We start from the raw sequence: 24,273 nt of genomic DNA on the forward strand, positions 1-24,273 counted from the left end.
ACTGATCAGTCGCAGACAAAAGACAGAGATGCTTGCTCTGGGAATTACCTGCAGTCTTCTGTTGAACTGCTTCTTGCAAGTCATAGGTGATACTGATCTGCTGAGAGGTTCTCAGTTTCTCACACAAAGCGTCTGTGGGGCAAAGGGCTGTCACTCTGTGTAAAATCTCTCCATGTAAATGAATGAACTACTGATTCCATTAGAAGCTAATTCAAGTCCTGATCATGTTTTGTAAATTAGCAAAATCTTGCCTTACTGAGGTCTTCTAGTCTGAGGTTTTCTTGTTTGAGTAAGGTTGATACATGTGCCCTTACTGGCTGGTTTTTGTACAGGTACAGTTGTGCATGGGATGCTCTACAGGCCTGATGCTGACAAATGAGCAATTAAATAATACATGCCTTGTTTTGGCAGCGCAATCTAGAACGGCCTCTCCTTGCAAATCTGCTGTTGGATATCATGCAGTCATAACAAGGTGTAGGCTGAAAGGGTTGTCTGGAGGTCTCGAGTCCAGTCCCCCGCTCAAAGCAGCGCTACCTCCCAAGGTAGATCAGGTTGCTCTGGGCCTTGTCCAGTCAGGTTTTGAAAATCTGCAGTGCTGCACTCTCTGGGACCCTGTCCACGGGGGGTGAACCACCCTCACTGCAAAACTAAGTGAGAACTCTTACGAAACTCCCCTTTCCATTAGCTTTCAAGGCATGTGTTCAGTGGCTCAGTATATACATCATAGAGAGCTTGGAAGGACAACTGTCCTGTGAGTGCAGGTCATCTTCTTTGCTTTGCACATACAGATTCGACATCGCTTTTTAAGTAAAAGTGTGAAAGTTTTGTAGAACGTGATCTGGTGCAGAGCCCCTTCAAAGTTTAAAGGCATGCAAATCTGAGAGAAAGATTTGGCCCATCCATGATACAGTCAGGAGGGGAAATTTATACATGTGCACCCACACCCTCCCGCAGACTGCCCACACCGTTATTATGTGATACAGACTTAACTAGTGAGCTGTACTACTGTATTTATTCCTGTATACGCAGACATAGCAAAGCATTTTGGAAAGGGTGTGTATTAATGAAGTATGCTGCATATACCTTTTTTTGTCAGGGACATTTTCAGTGGCAAACAGCTCCTCTTTGTGATTTTTGTGCTCCTCTGCTGTAGGTGGAGGAGGCTGAAGACAACATGCAGAGATATATGCCTGCTAGTTGCTGGCTGGAACAACTCTGGAGAAAGTGCCATGGCTCCATGCATTAGGGTTTGCATTCAGCTTTGAGTCAGATGAAATATATGCAAAATAACATACAGCATGAAAGCTTCTGCTGATCTTTCCTCCTGAGGAGGCTGGTGCACCATTTGCTACAGTCTGCCTCAGGCAAATTCAAGAAACTTCCTCCAACTTTTACTAGCCACCACAGTACTCCTGTTTAAGGTCTGACTCTTCACTTCTGTTCTGCGGGATTGCATGTGAATTTATATTTGTATGCAGCTTCAGTGAGGCCCTGCCCTCTCCACCCTAGGTAGATAGGTCGGTTGCACTGCTTGTGTTCCAAGCCCCTCCATGGAGGCTTGACCATAAATGCCTTAAAGTGTAACACTGGGACTGAAGATCTGTCCTGCCAGGAGTAGGGCTGCAGGCTGGGCAGTTTGGTACAGCCCCCCTCTCTCATTAAACTGATGCTGCCACAGAACATCGAAGCTGGGCTCTGGGAGGCTGTTCCCTTCCAGCTGCCAGGAGATGCATTTCTGAAATTGAGCTGCAATGCCTTTAGCATCTGATGGGGAAGCAGAGAGGAAGCACTGGTCCTTCTGAGCACAAAATTCACAGCAGGAATTAAAAACACAGCCCTGCCCAGCTCTTTGTACTAAAGGGCTGCTGACAGAGGTCAGCCACTGTCTAAATTGCAGCTAATTGGCTCTTGCTGAAAAAAAGTCTCTAGAACAGAGGGAGAGCAGGAGGTCACATCTTCCTGCTGCTCACAGTAATTTGTGACCTTGTCAGAACAGCTTTCTGGAGTGCTCAGGTCTGCACCCAGGCCATGGGACCTGGAGTAGCCCAGCCTCCAGCCTGTGTGGAGGGCAGCTCTTTCCAGGAGCTGGGTGGACGATCCAGGTGTGCAGCTCTATGTCTTCCTCAGATGCACCTTCAGCAAGCTGTCCGAGGCTAGCTGATGCCAGCTGGTTCAGCCCTCGGTTTGAGCATGCTGAGCCCCAAGGACAGTCTGAGATGACTGTCGTATGCTGCTCCATCCCTCCTCCTCCTGGGCAGCCACATGATTGATAGAAGGAAGTGCTGTGCCGTGGCAGCTCCAACTCCAGCCACAGCATTGCACTAAAATTCAGGGTTGAAATGGCAGTACCAAACCAGGACGGCGCAGCTGAGCTATTCAGTGCAGACAAAACTGTATTGAAGGTGGCTTTAGGGAGAAATGAGCCCACTGGTAATCTTCTAACCAGGCTGAAATTGCGCCTGTATTAGCTACTCTGTATGGCAGCTCTAATCTCAGCGCTCCTTTTGTGTGCAAGCCTTGCAGGTTGCCATCAGAGGCTCTTGGAAAGCACTGGGTCACTGAGGTTCGTGTTGCCTCTAATATATAACAAAGCTGACCTTGACTGCAGTTTCAAGGAGATAACCCAGAACAAATAATAAAGAGAGGTTGTCTTCTGAGTTGCTTCAGGTTAATGTTAAATACCAAAGACCTACACTTAAGTCACCTACATGGAGCTTCTCACAGCCTGAACAGAAAGATTTGGAGAGTTTAGGCAGGAAATGGTATGCAAAGCGCATTGGGCAAGTTTCGTTTACCTGCGGGTCTGACCACCATCCACCACCCTCGTGGTTTGGACTTGCTGTACTGGTTATCTGCTTCTGTGCTGCAGAAGTTCCATTTAATAGGAACTAAGGAACTTAACAGGAATTTAACTTTGGCTAAGATTGACTACATTCTTGATAACGTCCAAAACAGCAAAATGGACACAGATCAACAAGCTGGTGCTATTTTACAGTCCAGAGGCAGTGGAAAACGGAGGATCCTGTTAGCTGTGGGTAGACTGGGCTGCAAACCCAATGCAGTCGGAGAGGCCTTGCTTTCCCCTGAATGTGGAAAATTCTTGCACAGAGCTTGGGGGTGAGGAGGAGGCAAGTGACACTCCAGTAGGGAAAAATCTGATGATTCATTTCCACAGCCCCCAGGAGGTCATGTGCAAGATGAGTATTGGTAGTTTCTAGGAATTTCAAGAGCATCAGTTGTTTTGAAGGTAGTCTATTCAATACCGAGAAAGGAGGAGAAAATATTGCAGTTAGGTAGGGTTATAGTTGAACAAGCCAGGACTTCTGGAAATTGCCCTTAAATAACATGGAAAAAAATTAAATGCCATGCACACATTGTCAATATCTCAAATGAAAAATCAAGATGGAGCATGATTTTTGGGGGGTGGGGTGGGCGGTTTTTGTTATTTTTTGGGGGGGGGGTTAAACTACATTCTTCTTAGCTCAAAATATCTATGCTTTCTGTATACCTTTCCCTGCGCCTCAACGTGTGGATTCCAATGTTAGGTGTAGTTTTACTATTTCTTTCTTTGGTTTCTAGTAATCTCTGTTGTTCCATCGTTCCTGCCTGACATTCACGCCGGCTGCTGTTATGAAATCATCAATATGTTTAATTAATGTCCTGATTTTCTCCTCTTCCAGATAATTAAATGTTTAATAAAAACAGACCTAGCACCTTCACACAGCTGTCTCCCACTGGATCACTATATTGTCTCTGGCTTGTCTTATCTCTGATCTAGTTTTCTTTTCAATTTTCAGGACTTCCATCAAATCAAATAGGTTTGGAGCCTTTTTCATGTCTGATGATATGTGCATTGCTGAGGGCTCACGATGTTTAGAGTTGCTATTGGCAAATTCCCCAAAAGATTTCAGGTGCCTGACATGACAGATGGACTCTTATATCAAAAAATTAGATCCAGCCACCCTTAAAGCCAGAGCTTTCAGCCATGCTCTTTTCCAGGCTCATTGCAGACAGTGACGAAGGCTGAGGTGGGTCACTTTAGAGACACTGTGCCTGCTTCGGCCCCTGTGACTCATGTAAGCCTGAGCCTGGTTGCATATGTCAAACACTATGAAGCCTGAGCACTTTCTGGGCTATTGTTTTGGGGTAGAAATGACCCTTTTTTCTAGCAGCTGCAGGGGCTATGAAGGTTGCTCCATGTTTTTCTTAAGCAGAGCATACTGAATTTTGCTTTATGTCAGTTTGAACCTCTCTGCATAAGCACCAGAATAAGCTAACCCTGGATTATCACATCAAATTGCCATCGCTCACTAACCCTCCTCAGCATGGGCTTTCAGAATTAATTACCATTATTCATGATGTTCGTTCCTGCAGTCCCTGAACACTTCGTGTGGTGCATCATCTAGATCTAGTGATACTTATCGTTGTGTTTTCCAAGTAGTCCCTCTCCTGTTTTTTATCGCTAGCTGTGTTTACCAGGCTTCATTACATTCCAGTTGTTTGGATCTGTGTGGTTTTTGATACATTATTCAAAGCCATTTGGACATTTTGAGCTGGTAATTTTATTTTTCTCTTCCATTCTAATGGGCTAATTTCTTCTGCTGCCATACTGTTGAAGTAAAGAGGCTCCTCTTACTCTGCTCTAGCCCTTTTGGCTATTAGTAAATAATTATCCTAATTTTATTGCTGTCCTTTCCCTTTCTGATTGAAATTGTCGTATATACATCTTGTGTGGTTCCTCCGTTTTTTCTAAACTGGTTCTTATCCTCGAACCTGAAGTTTTCACATACCAAAATGGACACAATTACAGTTGTACCCCTGCAGCCTTTTCAGCTTGAGTGTTATCTAAGGCATTATAATGGTACTGCAGGCATGTTACTTAGGTACCTGCTGTGACTTTGTTTACATTAAAAGTTGAAGAGACTTTTTTTTTTAAACTATATCTATCTTTAAACTTGACATATAAATTGGCAATATAATGGTGCCTTATCCTGCAAGGCTGAAATAAACTCCTGTAAACCTTCTGTTGATGTCATACCAAAAACAGAACTGTCTTGTAAGGTTGTCAGCTCTATGCTGGACAGAAAGGCTTTTGTGCAGCAAAGAGAAAGCAGAAAAAGTCCTTGCATGGATAAGGAGGACAAGTTTGCTCTCAAATGTTTTGCTTGGCATTAAACAGTATTAAATTCTTTCACCACTGGTCCTGACTGGTGTTTCATATATGACAAGCTAAGAGAAATAAGCCGCCTAGGCAAGACCTGAGAGAAATTGCCTTTCTCATTCAAAAGATAAATTGCTTTACTTTACTCTTCTGTAGCTGATTTTAGGGTACTACTGTGCTTATCAACTGTTTCTAGACAGAGGAGGAGAAAGAGCTGCAAGCCTGGGTCGTGGCAGGGCTGGGTGTGTGCCCTGCTCACAAGAAAGGGAGGGCAACTGTGTGATTTCATAGCAGTACTGAAAACAAGAGGCACGGCCAAGACCGCTAACGACTGCCATCTTCTAAAGGCAATTTGCAAAGCTTCTAGTTCTATGATTAGATGTTTATCAGCCAACATCTAAAGGAGTTAAGGGCTAAATGAGGAAAAAAGTGCACTGAACAAATATCTTCCAAGCATACACACGACAGCTTACTTCTCATTTGGGTGGACGTGAAGCAGTAAGTCTTGTGTGCATTTTGTTGTTGTAAAGTTGTTTAGAAATGATGTTCAGGGTAATTCTGGATGCTTATGACACTTTGAATCAATATGCCGGGGGAAGAGTGCACACGTGTATGTACCTACACGTGGCTGATTCCTCATCTACTGCTGTCTCCAAAGGAGAGCAGAAACGTGTATCACAAACGCTCCAAAGAAGATGCTGCCAAAAAACTTGTTTGTCTTTTTCTTCTCATAAATAAACTTCTAACTAACTTTCTTTCTCCTCTTGGCATTATTTTGCAGATAAGTAAACAGCAGCTGCAGACAATCAAAGATCGATTCCAGGCCTTTCTCAATGGAGAAACCCAGATTGTGGCAGATGAAGCATTTATAAACGCTGTCCAGAGCTACTATGAGGTAAGGAGAGATGATTTCAATATCCATATGAATCATTGTTCTTTCCCCTAGTGACAGTTCAGATCTTGAACTGATGGGTTCTTTGCCCTTTGTGGACAAAGCGCAAAACAAAGGCAAGCACAAGGCCTCTTCAGGGCTTGAAAGTGTGATACAACGTTTTTAAGGCTCAGGATCTGAAGATGCATCTCCCATAAAACAACTGTGGTGATCTATACTGTGGTGCATCCCCTAAGCTGGTTATGGAGATGATGGTGCATGGCCCAGTAGGTGAAGTACTTCTTCCATAAACTCTCTTGAAAGACTGCCCTGTTGAACAAGCAGCATACTGTGAAAATAATATTTTAGCAGAGCCAAAATATGGGGCATCTCTTCACAGTTTCAACTTGTTAAAGAATCTCACCTTGAATGAGAATATAAATTAAGTGGAAATGTTAAGGAATAAAATGCTATGGAAAATAACACAGAAAATAGAAGCAGTAATTCAACCCTTTCTCCCCATTTGTGTGATAAAAGCTCTCCCGCTGATTCCAGTGATTCAGTACCAATTCCAGATTTTGCGTTGCCCTAGCAATTATTAACAAGCACACACTCATTGCTGGTAAAAATAATAACCTGCAAAGGGAGAGGGATATTTCTTTACACCTAAATGTACGTTAAGAAGTTCTTCCTTACAGCTTCAAGGTGAAAAATTCCTTCCTGATATCTTTTAAGCAGTTTACTTTAAAACAGGGAAGATGCCACAATGTAAATGAAATGTCCCATTTTCTCTATGAAAAATAGCAAGAAATGACTGGGCAGCATTTTCAATTATTGCTGAAACTTCTGCCCTATGTCTAATTGACTTCAGGATTTTCAGCCAGAGTCTTACCTTCTCATTTTGCTCTTTGCATGCACTGACAAGTGCTCTAAAGTGAAGGGGAAGGAAGAAGGAAATACATCTACGAAACTAGATTACACTGAAGATCATGAAGCATCATTCATAATTGTGCAAAAGAGTAATTATGCATATCTGTCTTCTTGCACTTCTTTGTTTGCTGCCATTAATGCAGCCTTTTGTATTTTTTTCTTGAAATGAAGGAGCTTTTGTTTCTGAAAGAAATCAGTGCTTGTGATTTGTATGAGGAGTGTTGCCTTTTTTGTTAGCTTTTTTTGCAAACCATTTCTCTTTCTCCCTAGAGCTATTCTGTCATAAAAGGTGAAGATTTTGATTTGCTTACATAGAATATTTCTGTGGAGGTGGCATCTAAGAGGGAAGAAAAATCAGATATTAAAACGGAAGAGAATTTTAATTCTATAAAAAAAAATGGCAGCAGCTGCCTATATGCAAGGAAAACACAAATTATCCCTGGATTAACTCTATTACACTGGCCTAATAGTTACTCCATCATTCTTCTCTGTGCAGGAAGGAAGCTGAGATTAATTTACATCTCTTATCAGAAAAGAAATTGCAAAGGGATCATCAGTTTATCACAGCTTCACTGAACAGATGCTCTTAGAGAAAGTTTTTAAGATGGCATGAGCAGCATTTTATGATGTAAGAGTAGTATAATCTGTTTAGATGAGATTATTGGGGCAGGAGAATAAAACTGCTAAAAACAGAGAAGACATGCCTATTCCCTGGTGGGTCCAGGAAAAACTTGTCCTGAGTAGTTCCATGAATCTTGTCCTGCATAATTAGTATCAAATAATTAAACTTACCAAGAACAATTGATCAGAAAGATGTCTGCAAACTATATGCTTTCAGCTCAACTAGATGCACCGCTGGCTTTGTCCTACTCAAAAGGGGCTACAAAAAGTGCACCTATTGCATAATGCATTGCTCTGGATCCTTTAATGTAACTTCCTTATACTGTTTTTTAACTGTTATTTCCTTCAATTTGCACCAGTGGTTTCTCTTCCCCTCTCCCTAGCTGTCTAGACGATGGGGCAGTGTAGAGAGGACTTATAGGAAACAAACCTTCCAATTTCTGCGCAGTTGTAGCAAGACTGTGTGCATCTTCCTCAGTCCCAACTGGAGTGGCACAAAGAAACACAGGTTGCCACAGAACACCTCTACCCTCTTTGAACACGTGAGCAATACTTCCTGATGGTGCTGTTCTCCTTCATGCCTTATATGCAAAGAGGTGCCCACCCTTAATCAAAGTATAGTGCAATCAGAGAAATCATACTTGTTTGCATCTCCTGCACGTGTCAGAGTTCTGTGCAAATAACTCTTCCTTAAATTTATACTATCTAGAAATTCACATTTAGGTGCTGACATAGAAAGCTGCAGGATGTGCTCTGGACTTGGAACATGCTAAAACTGAAACTTTCTGTGTTGGATGTAGCTGGTGGTATTTGCAAGAGGTTCACTTATTATCAGGACAGAGTAAGATCTGTTCTCTTCCACTGTTACCTGGGGAATGGAATTTTTTGTTGTTGTTGGAGAAAGAAGTAAGAGTGACATGGTGAGTCAGGGATGCGTTTAATGTCCTTATCCTGAACATGTTTGCATGGTAACGCTCTGCTGAGTGTGCTGTCAAGGGGGTAAACATGTGATTGTCAATCTTAGACTAGTTCACAGTGCTGCAATCGAATTAAAAGGCTGAGTGATGTGAGCTGACTGCTGTTGGTCTGCAAAGCACCATTGTGCCTGTAGGAATGCTGCAGATCCATCGGGTAAAGTATGCGAGACAGGCCCAACACACTCCAACAGATTCTTCAGGAAAGCCTGCCTCATGTCCTTTGAGTTCCCCTGAATAAAGCTTCCTCTGACAGCAACCATTTTAGGCAGAAATGCCTTCAGTGGGTGTTTGGGAAATGCTGTTAGACCCGTTTCGACTCTGCTGCTGGAAACAGAACAAGGGCATCCGTGGACGTGGCAGAAGGTGGTGTCTGACCCAGCTCGTGCAAGGCTGGTTCTTTCTCATGTGCTCGCGTATGTACACATGTTAGGATTTTGCTCCAGTAATTATTGACTCCTGGTATTACACAGTCTTACAGCTGGGCAATTTGCCTGGTATCTTCCAGAGAAAGCGGCTTGCTCTGCAGGACTAAACAGTTTCCTTGACAAAAACACCTCTTTTCATCTTCCCATTTCTCGATCTTATTTTTTTTTTTTTTTCCCTGCTTCGTGTCTGACTGGCGCTCCCCCGCGCCTGCCTCCTCTTTGCCAGCCGCAGCCTTCCCTTCTTCTGCTGTCTGCAGCTCTGCCCGGGGAGGATAAATCAGGCACTGCGCGGTGCTGACGGGAGGCAGGGAATCAGTTCCCCCGCGCTCGGTGCCGTCACAGCTCTTGCTGGGACGGGGACCGCACACAGCAATAGACGCTTGTGCTGCCGGCGACAGGAAGTCATTAGCACTGTCACGCGGGGTCAGGCCAAAGGCATGTTCGGCCACCAGAGGATGATTAGAGATTGAATGTGAGAGCCAAGGGTGTGCGCAGCAGGGCCCATCACGGGGACCTCTTGCCATTGCTAGCAGTCAGTGGTGCTTTGGGGACTTTCTCAGCTGGGGCTGCATACAGGTCCTTGACTTTTGATAGCTCTCACCTATTGCTTAACCTAAACCACCCTCACACATAGGATTTTAATGCTCATCTTTATGCTTCACAAGAAAGGGGAGTACATGCTGGAGACAATTCAGTGTGGAATCCCATCCCAAAGTGGAGGCTGCTGGTGGCATCTTGCTCCTGGCCACCTTGTCTGCTAGGAGTGCTCCCCAGTGCGGTGTGGTAATGTCAGCAGAAAAATGGCCCAGGTCTTCCTTAGCACCGCTTCTGGGCTGTTCCTGGAGCAAAACCCACTACTGTTCCTGGCAGATGCACATGCTGTCAAGCAGCTGGGAACATGGAGTGTGAAGTTGCTGAGTGGTATAAAAATCTTATCGTGTCCTCAGGTTATCCTCAAGCTCTTTAATTATTGAGAGCTGACAGATACACCCCTGTGCTGGCACAGCTTCCTCCCAGCCTGCTGCATTCATCGGTTCTCAGCATCATTAATAAAACAACAGTTCTTGCTAGGCATCGATTGCCCTTCTCCTGTGTTAAGGGCATGGGAGAGGAAAGCCAACACAATCTCTCCCTGTCTCCCTCTCACCCTTTTTCTCTCCCTTGTTCCCATGGGATCCTCTGTTCTGCAGAAGGCTCTTGTGCCTTGGCCCTTCTACTGTTCCTGCAGTGGAAAGAGCACCTTCATTAAATGCCTTCCCCTCTTCCCCTTCCCTCCTGCTGTCAGGGTCCTGCATCTCGCAGTCTGCTCTTTTTATGTAAAGCCTGCCTAGGCAGCCTCAGGATGTGCTGTACCATACCATGCTGCATCTGCAGAAGGATGGATTTGACCCTTTGTGCCTGTGGTTGTATCCTGTGCTGAGTGGAACACGAATTGTCTGAGTTGTCTTGCTGTTTACACATTAGTTTGTAAAGATCAAGCTATTTGTTCTTGTCTTTTCCTGTGACACTTTAACCATACTCTCACAGTGCTGATCGCCCAGGTTGGAAAGACTAGGGAATAGCAGACAATAAGGACACATGTTCTTAACTGAAGGTAACATTAAATAAATTCAGGCTTGATGTGCAAATCTTGCCATTTTGTCACAGCAGGGCAGTCTGCAAAGGTCTCCTGTTTAGCAGCTTAAAGTAAGCCTGGTCCTTGCATTGATCAAAGGTTTCCTAGGTCTGGCTACATGGGTAAATGCAGTGCAATGCTATTGACTTAAGTAGGATGATTGGGCTCCCTCTAAATAGGCAGAATTTGGCTAGGAAAATGTGGTTATACAATAACTTTCATGTTAAAATGTTTGCTAGAGCAAAATATAATCCTGCTGGAATTCCTGAAGGGTGTTCATGTATCTGGTGAAGTGTGATCATAGCATCAAATTACATCAAAATGTTTCCATTTTAGTGGACACAAAGTAGAAGCTTTAGCTGATTTCATTACACTTAAAGTAGAAGTGAAATTGTTGTTAGTCTGGCAACATGTGGTAGTGGCATAGGAAGTCAGAAAGCATAGAGACAATGAGTTAGCTATTTTCTCTTTAGGGAAAATGAGTTTTGGTGGTACTTCAGAAACAAGGAGGATTTTTTTTTTTAACTGACATCATTTGAAGTCACCTTTTCCTTACAGGTATTTCTAAAAAGTGACCGCGTGGCTAGGATGGTGCAGAGCGGAGGATGCTCAGCAAATGACTCTCGGGAGGTCTTCAAGAAGCACATTGAAAAGAGAGTGCGCAGCCTACCAGAGATTGATGGCCTCAGCAAGGAGACAGTCCTGAGCTCTTGGATGGCAAAGTTTGATGCTATTTACCGTGGTGAAGAGGATCCCCGCAAGCAGCAAGCCAGGATGACGGCAAGTGCAGCCTCGGAGCTCATCCTCAGCAAGGAGCAGCTCTACGAGATGTTCCAGAACATTTTGGGGATCAAGAAGTTTGAGCATCAGCTTCTGTACAACGCTTGTCAGGTAAGAGCCTTCACCTAGGCTGGGTGGAAATGGTTCTCAACGTAAACTTCGCTATTACAAAACGGAAACTTTGTTCTATGGTTCTCTTATGATTCTGTGATTCTAATCAGACTGCTTTTGAGAAAACTTCCATGAGAAAAGATGTTGACTCATGCTGGAATTTGTTACATTGAGGCCCACGTGGATGGCCAAATTCTCTTGCATGTGTTTGGGTTTTTTTTGGTTTGTTGCTTAGGGATTGGGGTTTTTTCAGCTATTTCAGATGGTTCTCAGAAGATTCTCTTTCCTGAAATCTCAAAGAATTGCTGAGAAGGGAAAATCTTATTCTCCCAGCTGTGTGTGTGGATAAGCAGGTCTTTGGTGCCTAAGTGTCAGCTCCCACTGAGCTAGCGAAGTTCTTTGCCAGGCATACTCTCACAACCCAATGTTTAGGAAAGAGTAAAGCTTTATTTAATCATAGCTATAATTTGATTGACTATACTAGTACACAAATTTAAGGTACCACTTAAGAATATTCTTTGATATGTTATTGGTCTCTGTATACTTACCATCACGACTGACATGAGGTACCTCTAACCAATGAGAAGGAATTCAAGGATTAAGGCTAGCTCATATCCATCACTCTCGTTGAGTATTTTGAGGTGATTTTTGCTCTTTAAATATCCAAATGTTGCACTGAGCCACATATACACATCCCAGTCCGTCCGTTAATTGGCCAGGGGTTGTAAAGCTACTACATTCCCACTCTCAGAACAATTTATTGCAATAAAATGTTTTCAAGGTTGCTGATGCACACACATGATTAGTTTATCCAGCAGACAAGGAGGAGGCTCTGCAGTGTTACTGGAATAAACTGGTTTGTGACTTTGCACACAACTGCTCATGTTCAAGAGAATACACATCTCCATCCTTCAGCTGTCCTTGGTGTGTGAAATGTCGCTGAGTGGTCACATTAAGTGAGCTATTTTGCTGCAATTTGCTTGGCTTTACACTGTCGCATCACCAATCTAACTGACAGAAGTACTTTATTGCAGCCTGTGATAACCTTATTAGTATTTGAAGCTCAGATGCCCTGTGGGTGAATGTCCTACACAAACTTGCTTGTGAGGTTGTGTGGAGTATTCTTAAGTACAGAGAGCCTCTGTGACCCCCAAATGCACTTGGTGACATAGAAGGTTATTAAGCAACAGCTGGATCTCTCTCCTCACGTGCCTGCAGACCCCAGAGGAGACCACATCTCTCTCCTAGTGTAGCAAGGCCCCATTCTGGTGAGCAGAGGTGGATGAAAGTGGGAGTAGGGGGAAGCCCATGGACGAGGAGGGTGGTGTGCCTGTAGACAACACCTCTGCTCCTATGGCTGCTTGCTTCTCAATGGAGAGAAGGTTGGCCCAAATATCCACAACCTTGGGGCTGCTCCAGTTCCCCAGTGCCATCCACTAGCCCCCAGTAAGAACCAGTTCTCTAGGCTGTACAGAGTTGTTATGTTGCATCAAGCAACCCATTTCCTGTAGTAGAGCCTAGCTTTACTCTGGAAATGAAGGATTTATTTAGGAGTCTTCTGTAATGCTCACAGGCAGCAAACCTGTACTTTAAGTTTTTAGAGAATGACGTGATCTCTATTGAAGGTGAGTATTAGCACAGGAGTTACTCTGTTGTTGCATTTCCAGCAGCTCTTGCTGAGGACTATTACCAGCTGACCAGGCTGCCAGTGACCCAAATTACAGCTCCCTGCTATTGGATATAAATATTGCAGACAGGATAAAGGATGTCCGAGTCGTAGAGAGGGGGAAGATAACCCTTTGGAAAGCTTTCTGAGGGGGAGCAGACCTTGATCTCTTCCTCTTAACTTAGAGGTTCCACTTCTCATTCAAATTAATACATTCAAGACCAGTTCTGTTATTCTTTTGTCCAGACATTTCCAATGCATTTCAAGGGATGGGTGATAGAAAATCATTTTGAGTCTTTTTTTCCCCCTGTAAACAGCGTGATTATTTTGCTGTTGTTCTTCATCTCAATCCTTTATGTGAGAGGCAAGAGAGAATAATAAACGTCCCTGAGTAAGAGGTCTTTGTGGCAAAGGCAGTAGCAAGGTCTGCGTCAGTCCTCATAAATTCTGTTTTCAAAGCAGATTTCTTGCCTCAGTCCTCTGATGGAGGACTTCTTTAAAAACAAAACCATAATATTTTCAATGGTGAGTTGAGAGCTGAGTCAGTTTTGCAGCTGTTTTGGGGGGAGATTTGTTTGTTTGTTTGTTTTAACTTAGACCCACTCGAGCGCTGTCTGTCATCCTGCCTTGACCTGTGCTCAGCTAATGAATTAGAATGGTTTTATGTGAGTGTCTGTGATCCTACCCTCTTGCTTTCTGGTTCTCAGTGCTGCAGAAAGCTGAGTCGAGTCATCATTGCACTGCTTGGTGGATGATGTCCGTGTGTGAGAGCCTTTCTAGTTGACTCCGTGAACCCAGTGGCAATTTGCAGTGTCTGCTTTCTGCAAATTGCTGTGTTGCATCAAGCAACCCATTTCCTGTAGTAGAGCCTAGCTTTATTCTGGAAATGAAGGATTTATTTAGGAGTCTTCTGTAATGCTCACAGGCAGCAAACCTGTAATTTAAGTTTTTAAAGAATGATGTGATCTCTATTGGAAGTGAGTATTAGCATGGGAGTTACTCTGTTGTTTTTAATACCTGGATAGTGAGGATTAATGTGCGGAAAGGAAAGCACTTTACATAAAGCACGTCTCAAAAAATCTGCAAGACTACACCATTAGCTTTTACCAGAAATAGCTCTACTGTCTGGCGTTTTCTTGTAGTACAGCAAGTACAGTTAAATGCTGTTGCCCCCTAACTGAGCCTGAATGTGGGGTGGGAATTTCCGTGTGGGAGGTAGGGGGCAAAGCAGGTTGCCTGATGTGCCCTCCTCCTCCTCGGCGTTCTCCGTTATACTCCATAGGAAAAGCAGCTCGAAGCTGATGTGAGAGGGGTTCGTTGGAGGGTGGGAGCCTCCTACTAGGGCCTAAATTCTCTAAGGCAGTTGGGATCTTACTCACAATTTACCCTATTCTCTGTATGGGAATGCTGAACCTCTACACGCTTCTCCATCCCAGACTGTGCTTTGCAATGAGGAAAAGTCCTTCAAAACCTTGCACTGAGTCTCTTTAAAGCTCAGACGAGCAGGCACAGTTGTACTGCCTGAGAAGAACTGGGGCATTTGCCTCTGACCAGGCAGAGATGAGCGCTGGAGCAGTGAGGACTCAGGGAAACTACAGACTTTGCCATAGGGACCCTCAGTTCAAAGCTAACTGTGTTCTCACAGTTGTGTTATCAGGGCTGACTACACCCATTAGAGCAACCTCCTTGTTTCTTAAAATGTGTTTGTTTGCTTAGCTTGTATGGGGAGCTGCTGGCGTAGGTCAAAGCGGCCGACCGCTCGCCTGGAGTGTTTTCTGCAGCAGAGCTGCAGGCAAGAGTGGAAGATGACAGGCAGCGAGCAGTGATTCAGCAGCTGCCCGTCACCCCTGGGAAAGCATCCTCCCAGCCTCACACCGTGAGGGGCTGGCCTCAGCCCTGAAGCAGGAGATTTGTGCTTTCCTTCGCAGGATTTAATAGCAAATTATTTCCTACTAAAACTCCAAAAGCTCTTGTTTACGCTGGGCAGATTTCAAAGCCACAGCGGCAGTTGGGTTTGCTCCAGACTGGAGACCCAGGTCCTGGGCACCGCTCTTTGTGGCTAGGAAGCTCTCCCAGGCGTGTTACAGCCCTTGGGTCGTGCAGAGCTCCTCTGCACCAGTAGTGTCTCCAGGTTGTGAGTTCTGACACCAATTAGACAGCCAGAGATACCTGCCAGCTTTACAGAGGCATCCAGAGAGAGAAAAATAGAGTATACAGCATTGCAGAACAAGAGGTCCCAGGGCATTTGAAGTGTGGAGGAATGGGTCGATGTTTTGTGTGAATGTGCTTGTTATGGATGGAGCGGGACCAGGAAACATTTGTGTGTTATGTCCATTCCCACTTCTCTCCCTCGCCTTTAGATTTTCGTAAATTTTCATCCGCCTCATTTGACTTTCTCCGTTTGATGAGCGATCTTCGTAACCACCTCTGCCAGTCTGTCAACCTGCCCTGCGAGTCAGCAGTGAGCTCCCTTTCCCGGTGGGTTTAAAACACTTCTCAGCCTGATTTTACAGCAGTATTTGCAGCACAGAGCGTTCCCTTAGAGATTCATAGCACTAGCCCCATAACAGCTAAAAATGATAATTTATTTCCATCATGCTGTTTTGTTTCAGTCCAGATTACATTTCAGTCGGAGTCAGTCTAAGGGCGCATTGACTCTGGCTGAATAAAACTGTCAGGGTAATGAGTTAAATTACTGTAGTCTGACTCTTGGCTGATCAGGACAGAGATAATTGGAAGTACAATTTAAATCCTTTTCTTAATAACTTGATTGAAGCTTCTACTGCCTGTTTCCTAAGAACAAAATATTTTGTATATTGTTTGGGAATAAACTTTAAGCAAAGGGAAAACATTTTGTCTGGCATTTCCCTGGATATGCTGAAATTATAACGTTCACAGAAATGCCATGCAGGTTGCCTGTGTGCGGGTGATAATACATTTGCACGCCTCCCTTGCGTGGTGTATGGGTAGCTGCCCATAGTGAGCTATACCTATTTTTGACCTACACTTGTGTGACATGTATGGGAGGAATTAGGAAACGGTGCATTTCTGCTGACAGCTCGTCCAAATGCTGTTACTCTTTCAGACCTGACAGTACGGTGCTGCTGGTGCGGTTTATCAATCAATCACCTGTGCTTGGAAAAGCAAAGCAGTTCCGTCTCCTGTATCGCTTCGCTTGTCGGGGAGCTGGTGCAAAGGGTCTGCAGCCACAACTGCTCACTGACAGTTCTGAGGCCGCTCAGCGAGACCTCGGTTCTCCTGCCTTACAAGGCAAAGCAGTGCAGCTCCCAGTGGTGGTGAGGTTTCAGGGGAGGCTGCGCTCGAGCTGCCTTCTCCTGGAGCGTGCGTAGGGCTCCTGCTCGCGGTGGCAGGGCCCGGAGCGCTTAGCTGCTAAGTGAGCCCTATGCATTTCCGCTGTGCAGAATGAAACTCTGTGCCTAGAGGCTGCGTTGGGAGGAAGGAGCAAGAAGACTTTGCTTAGTTATTGTTTTTGCAAGGAATTAGGAGGAATGGTGCTGAGAGTCCCAAACAATTGCTTGAACTTCTCTGGAAGAAGGTGCTTTTCTCTTGTGTGGCCTGCTGTCACATCATACTCATACATAATGATCGCATCACTGAGGTTGTATTTTCATTCACTTCTGGAATAATATATTTTTTTAAGGGAAAGGTGATTTCTAAAGGTTTTTTTTAATACAACATCCTCAGATTGTGTGTGATAAATACATTCTTAATGTGAGAGCAGTGATGTAGCAGGATCTGAGCTAGCAACAGAGCAAAAAGGATTGATGTGATTGGAAAGGCTTTTAGGAAACAAAGATATGAAGATAACAGCGTTGTTAAGCACAGCCTCTGACTGCAACATTTTGAATAATACACAGAGACTTAGGTTTTTTGCATAATACACATTATGTAGCTTAGTGTTTCTACTCTGTTAGAGTCAGTGTAGGAATTGAGTAATCTCCAGCTGTAATAGTGAGCTCCTCTGTTGTGCAAGGGGTGTTTGTGGTTTGCTAGGGAGGAAGACACGTATTTGAGTTGTCGGTTTCTGGTCTGGAACACATTGATGAGACTTGGGTTTAGCTCTTCTGCTTCAAAATTAACCTGTGACTGTGGAGGAGTTACACAGGAGCAATTTCTTAGGTTCTGGGCAATGCCAAACATGGGCCTTTGCTGCAGTCAGCTTTTCCCTGAGGGCTGGCCCTTCATTTCCTACTGACTGTCATGATAGCTAAATTGCAGCAACATCTCTGAAAGTCAGACTGTGCTGTTCTCTCTATCTTATTTTTCTCTATTTGTAGGGCAGGGATTTACTTTCCTCTCTTATACTGAATTTGCAAGTGAATTTTAAGTGTACTGAGAAAATTGTAGTACGGTGCTTGTTCAGTTAATCCAGTTGCAGTAGCTGATGTCCAACCAGATCTATGATAAGCTGCACGCTTCCATCCTCCCAATTGAGAAGAAGCGCTGGACTCTCAGGCTGTCACTGCAGAGCTCAAACCCTGTCCGATGTCTTGGTTTTGTGTATCGACATTGTCTAAATTCACAGGCTTCAAAATCAGACTATTTCTTCTTTTCTGTGCCTTGAGTGTCCCCTATATAGTGCCATTCCCATTAAATGTGAAAAATGGCTGTGCTAAACTTCCAGGTTCATCCGATTCCTATAGATACTTGATTTAAAAACAAATAGGTAGATCTGTTTGTCAAACCTGCTGAGTAATATGTAAAGGAACATGGTTGAAGGTTGTGTTCCTTTAACGCGTAGTTCTAGTTATCTGGGTAACAGGTAAAAAAAAAAACACCAGAGAGGAGTGCATGTTTGTGTGTGTAGTACAACACAGACCACATCTCACCCCTTTCTAGTGGCTGGTTCACTTAAGAGGGTAAAAAACACCAACTACCATCAGTAGAATTGTTTCATAAGTCTTGAGGAACATGCAATTTTAGGTACGAAGTATTTCAACTTAAACCTTGCTGACTAGAGCTGGCTTAAAATTGGAATTCACTGTTATGACATTTATTTTTGCAGCTGCATTAGAGGAGTTTGTCCAAAGGCTGATATTTCCCGCAAAGCAGGGAATTCCCCTGCCAAAAAAAAAAAAAAAAAAAAAAAAGTAATGTTAGCAGAAAAAAATATTTAGAAGTTCTCTCTTGAATCAAATGTTTGGTTTTTAGCTCAATTCAATATTGAAAATGATCCTCTGAGGTGGTAACTTGTCTTCTGTCCCTCTGATCTCTGCAAGTCTGGTGGTTTCCTGAACTTCGTTGCCTGATTGACCACAGTGTGTTTCAGTCCAGTGAGCCATAGTGCGCTGCAGAGATGCTGCAATGGTACTTGGAAGATGTAGTCCAGTTTAGCTCAGAAACAAGTAAGGAAAGAAACTCCCGTGCAGCACTGGAATAGCTCAGACAGCTAGATGAAAGTTAAGCTGACCTCAGACCAAAGATTAGGTTTGGTTGTATATCCTCCCAAAACAAAGAATATAATTCTTTTTTTTTTTCTTGTGGAAAATTCCCAGCCAAGTTTTGCAACGACAATTGCAGGGTCATTACACACCCCATGGAGTGACCTGTCTGTCTGTTTGCATCTCTCTGTCTATTGCTAATTCAGAGATACAGATAATGAGTATCAGAGATTCTCTTCTGCTTCCTAATTACAATTTTTGGAAGAATACAAAGTAATTCCTTTTTATTTTACCTTCGTCTTTAAACTCAAAGCCTCTGAGATGGCCATCTACAGTTCCGGATCTTTAAACACGAGCGCTGCCTTTAGTGACCTTCTCTGAAGGGGTTTGCTTCAGTCCTGGAGCCAGGGCAAGGCAGCCGCAGCAGCAGCAGCCACGGGTGCTCACTGCAAGCACTGTGCCGGTGCTGAGGGCTCCTCTCGCCCAAACGCTCCCGGCTGGATACCAGGACGCCATGGACAGACGGCAGCTTCAGCCAGTATTGCTGGCCCACCCCACGACACCTCCCAGAGTCCTGGCCAGACCCCAATGCTCTATTTTATTTTGTTTTTATTCCCCCCCCCCGCCTTCATTCCTTCAAAATGCCTTTTGGTTACTCCTCCTATTTCTGCACTCAGAATGTTCTCCTCCACTTAAAATAAAACCAGCACCACTAAAAATGGGTTAAGGTGATTTTAAGATGATCAAAACCCTCCAAATACATAAAGCATCATACTCTGTTTTCAGTAATTCAGTATTTATTTCCATGGAAACGGAAATGGCAGCCTGGAGCCTTCTGCAGGGTTGTAATTACTCTTGTAGCGTTCGGTGGCAGGCGCAGCATGCCTGTCAGTGCTCGAGGATCTTCTAAAGACTGTAGTGATTTAATGCTGGAAGTGAAATTGAAAAAGGAAAAAGCTTTGTGAAGTGAATGAAGTTTCCCCTTCATAATAATAATGTGTAGGTGCACACAGTCGTTTGGGCAGAGGGGGAATTGGCTTTCCTCCTCAGCTAGAGATGTGATATTTTGAAGAATTGCATTTGTGTGGATGAGAGGCAGGAAGGAGAGGCTGAAAGAAGGGGCAAGGGCAGAGACGAGACGAGCGTCTCAGGCGTGATTTATGACTCAGCCTGCAGCTCCAGGTTTCCCTGTTTTGGAGAGCAGGTCGCACGTTTGTTTGCAGAGGTTGCCCAGGGAAGCACAGAGCAATCCTTTGATTGCTCCTGGTGGCAATGCTCTGATTGCTCCTGTTGGTCCTGCGTGTTGTAGAGGTGGTGCCCCTGTGCAATGTGGTGTTTAGCGTCCTTATAAATAACCTTGGAGGGAAGCAGGCGAGGTGGCGGAGAGGAGACATCTGCACATGCCGTGCAGGTTGTGTTCCACGCTCTGGAACACAAGCTTCCGTCTTCTCCAGGGTCAAACGCAGATTGGCAGGGAGGTTTGGGAAGAGTGCAGCAGGTTCGCGAGGGATGGGGCAGCAGTAGGGGCGACTGAGGCAACACCAGTAGAGTAGTAGTGTGCCACGAGACCCCTGCGTTTTGGGGCAGGAAAAAGTAGCAATCGCTCTCCCTCGGAGTAGGATCACTCCACCAGGCTTTCAGCACCGGGTGTCTGATTTGTACAGAGCATGTATGGACGTATGTATGCATTCATTAGCTATAGGATCAGCTTATGTTCTGTGCTGTTATGGACTTACAGAGCAATCTTGGCCCCTGTAATTAAATTTAAAGCAAATTAGCTCTTCTATTAAACAAAATAAATCTGATGTAGCCTAGTGCTGTATTCTCTAGCTATGGCTGATCAATCGTTTCTGCAAAGAGCAGGCAAATGCTGCTGAGCAGATGGTCTTGGCTGAGGCATGGTCAATTAAACTAATTAAAGATGCTTTCATTTAATCAGAGAGTGTTTTAACCCTGTTAGCTGCCAGTTGGGAATGTATGTTTTTGTGCACTAGGAACTTAGAGTTCTGGCCCTACTGTGGACATCTTCTGGTTTTACAGACCTTTTACAGAATCCAGACTGGAGCATGCATCCAAGGAGCAGAGAAATTATAATGTCATGCAACAACAGTGAAGGCTTGCAGAGAAAAACTAAGAAAACTAAGTTGCTTTCTTTTAACATTAAACAAATATATTTATTAGACTGAAGAAATCTACTGCACTGAGTTCTTTCCATGCTAGCTCCTGCCAGCCTTCTCTTCAGGTTTAGGGGAGTGCGTGCCTCTCCACTTACTCCACCAAAACATCAGCAGTCAGTAGTGACTTGTTATGGTGTCTTATTTCTGTGATGGAGGGGAAAGTTTCAGCATCCAGACAGGTCCTGGGCTGAGGTAGCCTCTGTGCTCTTTGCTATCGTGCAGAATACTTTGGTTGCTGGGAACCCTTCTACCCCAGGATTGTGGAGACAGATTTAGCTTCCAGTTTGCGACAGAAACCCACAAGGACTCTTGTGAGCCAAAGGTCTGTGTTTTGGTTTGTTTAATAGAGCATTTGATCATAACTGTCACAACTGAGCATCCTTTCCTTTCCCCCACTCTTCTGATCTGCCAAGTTTCCCACTGCCCTAACACTGTAAGCAGTAACACTGTATAAAATAGACCATATATAATACCCCAGCAAGATGAGTGAGACCGAGAGTTTTTTACCCTAATGGAAAAAGCATACAAAATTCTCTCAAGAAGCAGCATTTTAGTATATGTAGAAGAGAGCAACAAGAAGGAAACTTGGAAGTAGCACATCCAGCCTGTTAGACAGCATCATGGGGCAGCATCGGGGTTGGAGCACCCTGGGAAGAGCAGTGCATTTGCAGCAGCACATACAAGTTAAATGAGACACAGCTGTGCTTTATTCAGAGGGCCACATGGGCAATTTCATGCATCGGACCAGACCTGTCCTGCCCCAGCAATATTGATCGTGCAGATACATTAGAGTAAAAGTCAGGATGATTTTCAAAATGTTCATCATTTGTGAAATCTTTTTTTTTTCTTTTTTTTGGGAGGGGGGGTGTGGTGCAGTATCAGCTAACTACTCCTCATTGTCTGTGTGGATTGATTAATTTCCACCATTTAAGATTTAAATTACCATCAAGATACCTGTTCAGTTTTATTTTTGTTTCAATAGGCCTTTGAATAGTTTCCATTGTCTGCATTCATGCTGCAAAGAATGCATAAAGAATAACTGTGGTTACCTTATAAAGTATCAATAACTTGACATTCTCAATCTACCTTAACCCCTCTGTTTAGGTACTGCTTATTCCCCTTTTTCACTGAAAAGCTAGTTGTTGGCATGACTTTTCTGCTTCCTCGCCAGTTTTATTTTTTTTTAATCGGAACAGGAGCTTTGTGTCAAATAGATGCTTATTAATACAGTTCTGATTCTGCACCACCACCTTGCGTTTTGGAAAGAGTGAGTTGGGCAGTGAAATGCTGGCACTAGGTAAGAGCACTTAAGGAAAAATAACAAGAACTGAACTGTGAGCATCCAGTAGCTGATGATATGCTTATCTGCTGACACTGCCATTTGCAGACTAACAGAGGTCTCTGGGAAGAGAAATGCTCTCAACCTGAGATTGTTAACTGGGAGAGATGTTCTGGTATCTGCAGCCTCTGCTGGTGCCTGGCTGCTTCTAGCTTAGCACAAGCCAAACAGACCTTGCAGCTTTGTTATAGGAATAGGCTGGAGCACAGGGAAAAATCAGGGACATGGACCATTCCTGGTGCGGTTTTGCAAAAGGGGGATGCTGGAACAGTGGGGAAGATTTTGTAGGAGCTACAAAAGTAGAAGTTCTTGAGCATCATTAAATGTGACAACATTAGGGAAGCTTAGCTTGAAACCGTTTTAGTAGAGAGGAAATTTGACATGGCACAAGATAGAAAACCTAGATGTGTTCCCTTTGTATTGGCGTGAGACTACTGATTAAAAACAAGGGAGCATATAGAAAACAAAAGATGACTTCTGGGAAATATCCTTGTGTTGAAAAACCCAGCGATCCCATGGGCCACATTGACACTATACAGAGTAGCACGGTGTCAAAACACCTGATGGGTCTGCCCAAGGTAAAACCAAGCTGAATGTTGTCAGTCAGTAAAAATCAGACATGTTATTGCTGGTTTTCTAAAAAGCAACATAAGAACCTGAGTCAAGCTAATAACTGAAACTAGTTGCTGCTCGTAGGGCAGATTCTGTGTTGGGCTTCAAAGTGGCCTGGTTCCTGGGGGTAGAATTCAACCCTCAAAATGCCATGGTTACTTCAAACAATCTATCTTGTTGTCCTGACTTCAAATTCACTGAAAGCAGTCATAAATAAAATAAAATAATAAAAAAGCAGTTCCTCAACACATTCTGTGCTTTATTAGGAAAAGAAAATGTCACTCCTCCTCTGTCTTTCCCTCAACCGGAGATGGTGAGCGGGAGACGTCACGAAGAAATGACCCCATCGGCCCCTTTCTGAGAAAGTAATCTGGCTTTTTCTTTTAGCAGCATTTTGTTCCCTGCAGTACATGTTCCTGTCAATCAGCCCAGGAGGACCCTCGGAGACAGAAGGGGTGTTATCCAGACCTATCTCTCTTTAAGCAACTAACTGCTAACTGCAAAAGAACCCATATGTGATGCTTATCTTAAGGAAGGCTGGAATACTTAATAAGACATAACTGGTGCATGACCCTGCACGATGTGAATGCCTGGCTTTTTCTTCTGACTGAAATACAATGCAGCAGCTAGAATTTAATTTTACACATAGGTCTTTTAATCTAACTTGAATTCCACATAAAGTGCTGCTCTTTAGCAGCACTTCAGCCCTCATCCGTATATTTCATCACTGAAATCCTGTAGCTTTACAGGGGAACTTTTAATGCCAATCTCATGAGTAAAATGTAAAGATACTGCAGTATTTATGTGTAGCATTGGTTATACGTTGTCATGCCGGAGGCTCGTGCTAGAACTCTAGGGTCTTCATTTCAACCAGGAAGATCGTGTCTGAGGATCAAGACTGTTTTTCATTGAGCTGCACAAGCCTAAAGTCAAAAACTGCGCTTTCAGTTATCTTTTTATAGTCTTAAATAGAGAGATCATTCTTGTGACATACATCATCCATTAAATGAATATTTTGAAGGTTCTGTATTAATATTTTACCAAGTTTTCTCTAATCTTTATTTCTGAAAGAAGTGGTTTCTAGGAGATTTCTTTTTTTTTTCCTCCTTTTGCAATCCATATTGTGTTCAGTATTCCAGAAGAGAATTACCAAAAAATGAAGCGTTATTTACCAAAGTCTTTTCCTCTACTCTCTGCATTTCATTCTTCAGACTACCAGTGTTTCTGTGTTACTTGACAAACACTTCATGCCACAGATTGGGATGTGATAGACAGTGTCATTTTAATTCAGAATCAACTTCGGGAGTCAGATGCATCAGGCCATAGAAGGCATTGCATGAATATGAAATATAGTTAAGTTAATCTACCAGTATACAGCCATAAAAGGACCAAAATGAAAACAGAGAATAGGAATATTTCTTAGGAGAAGAAAAGCGGTACTAAGAATTTTCTCCAAAAGGATATCTAAATAGGCTCATATTTGTTCCCAGTGAGCTGACTATAAATGATTAACAAACTAGATTTCATGCATTTCAAAGGCTCTGTCTCAGTATCCCTAGCTATAGGAAATGCAAATTATGCAAGCT

At 43.7% G+C, this 24,273-nt stretch overlaps 1 protein-coding gene across 8 annotated transcripts in view; it reads left to right on the forward strand.

Moving 5' to 3' along the window:
- Positions 1 to 24,273, forward strand: part of CADPS (calcium dependent secretion activator) — a 239,860-nt gene that overhangs the window by 42,785 nt on the left and 172,802 nt on the right. For all 8 annotated transcript variants that reach the window (XM_062585365.1, XM_062585363.1, XM_062585362.1 and 5 more), the window contains exons 2-3: positions 5,943 to 6,056; positions 11,159 to 11,491. In XM_062585365.1, the coding sequence (XP_062441349.1) occupies positions 5,943 to 6,056; positions 11,159 to 11,491 (447 nt within the window). The remainder of the gene's footprint in view (positions 1 to 5,942; positions 6,057 to 11,158; positions 11,492 to 24,273) is intronic.

Source organism: Rhea pennata, chromosome 12, assembly GCF_028389875.1.
Source record: "Rhea pennata isolate bPtePen1 chromosome 12, bPtePen1.pri, whole genome shotgun sequence".
Lineage (NCBI taxonomy): Eukaryota > Metazoa > Chordata > Aves > Rheiformes > Rheidae > Rhea > Rhea pennata.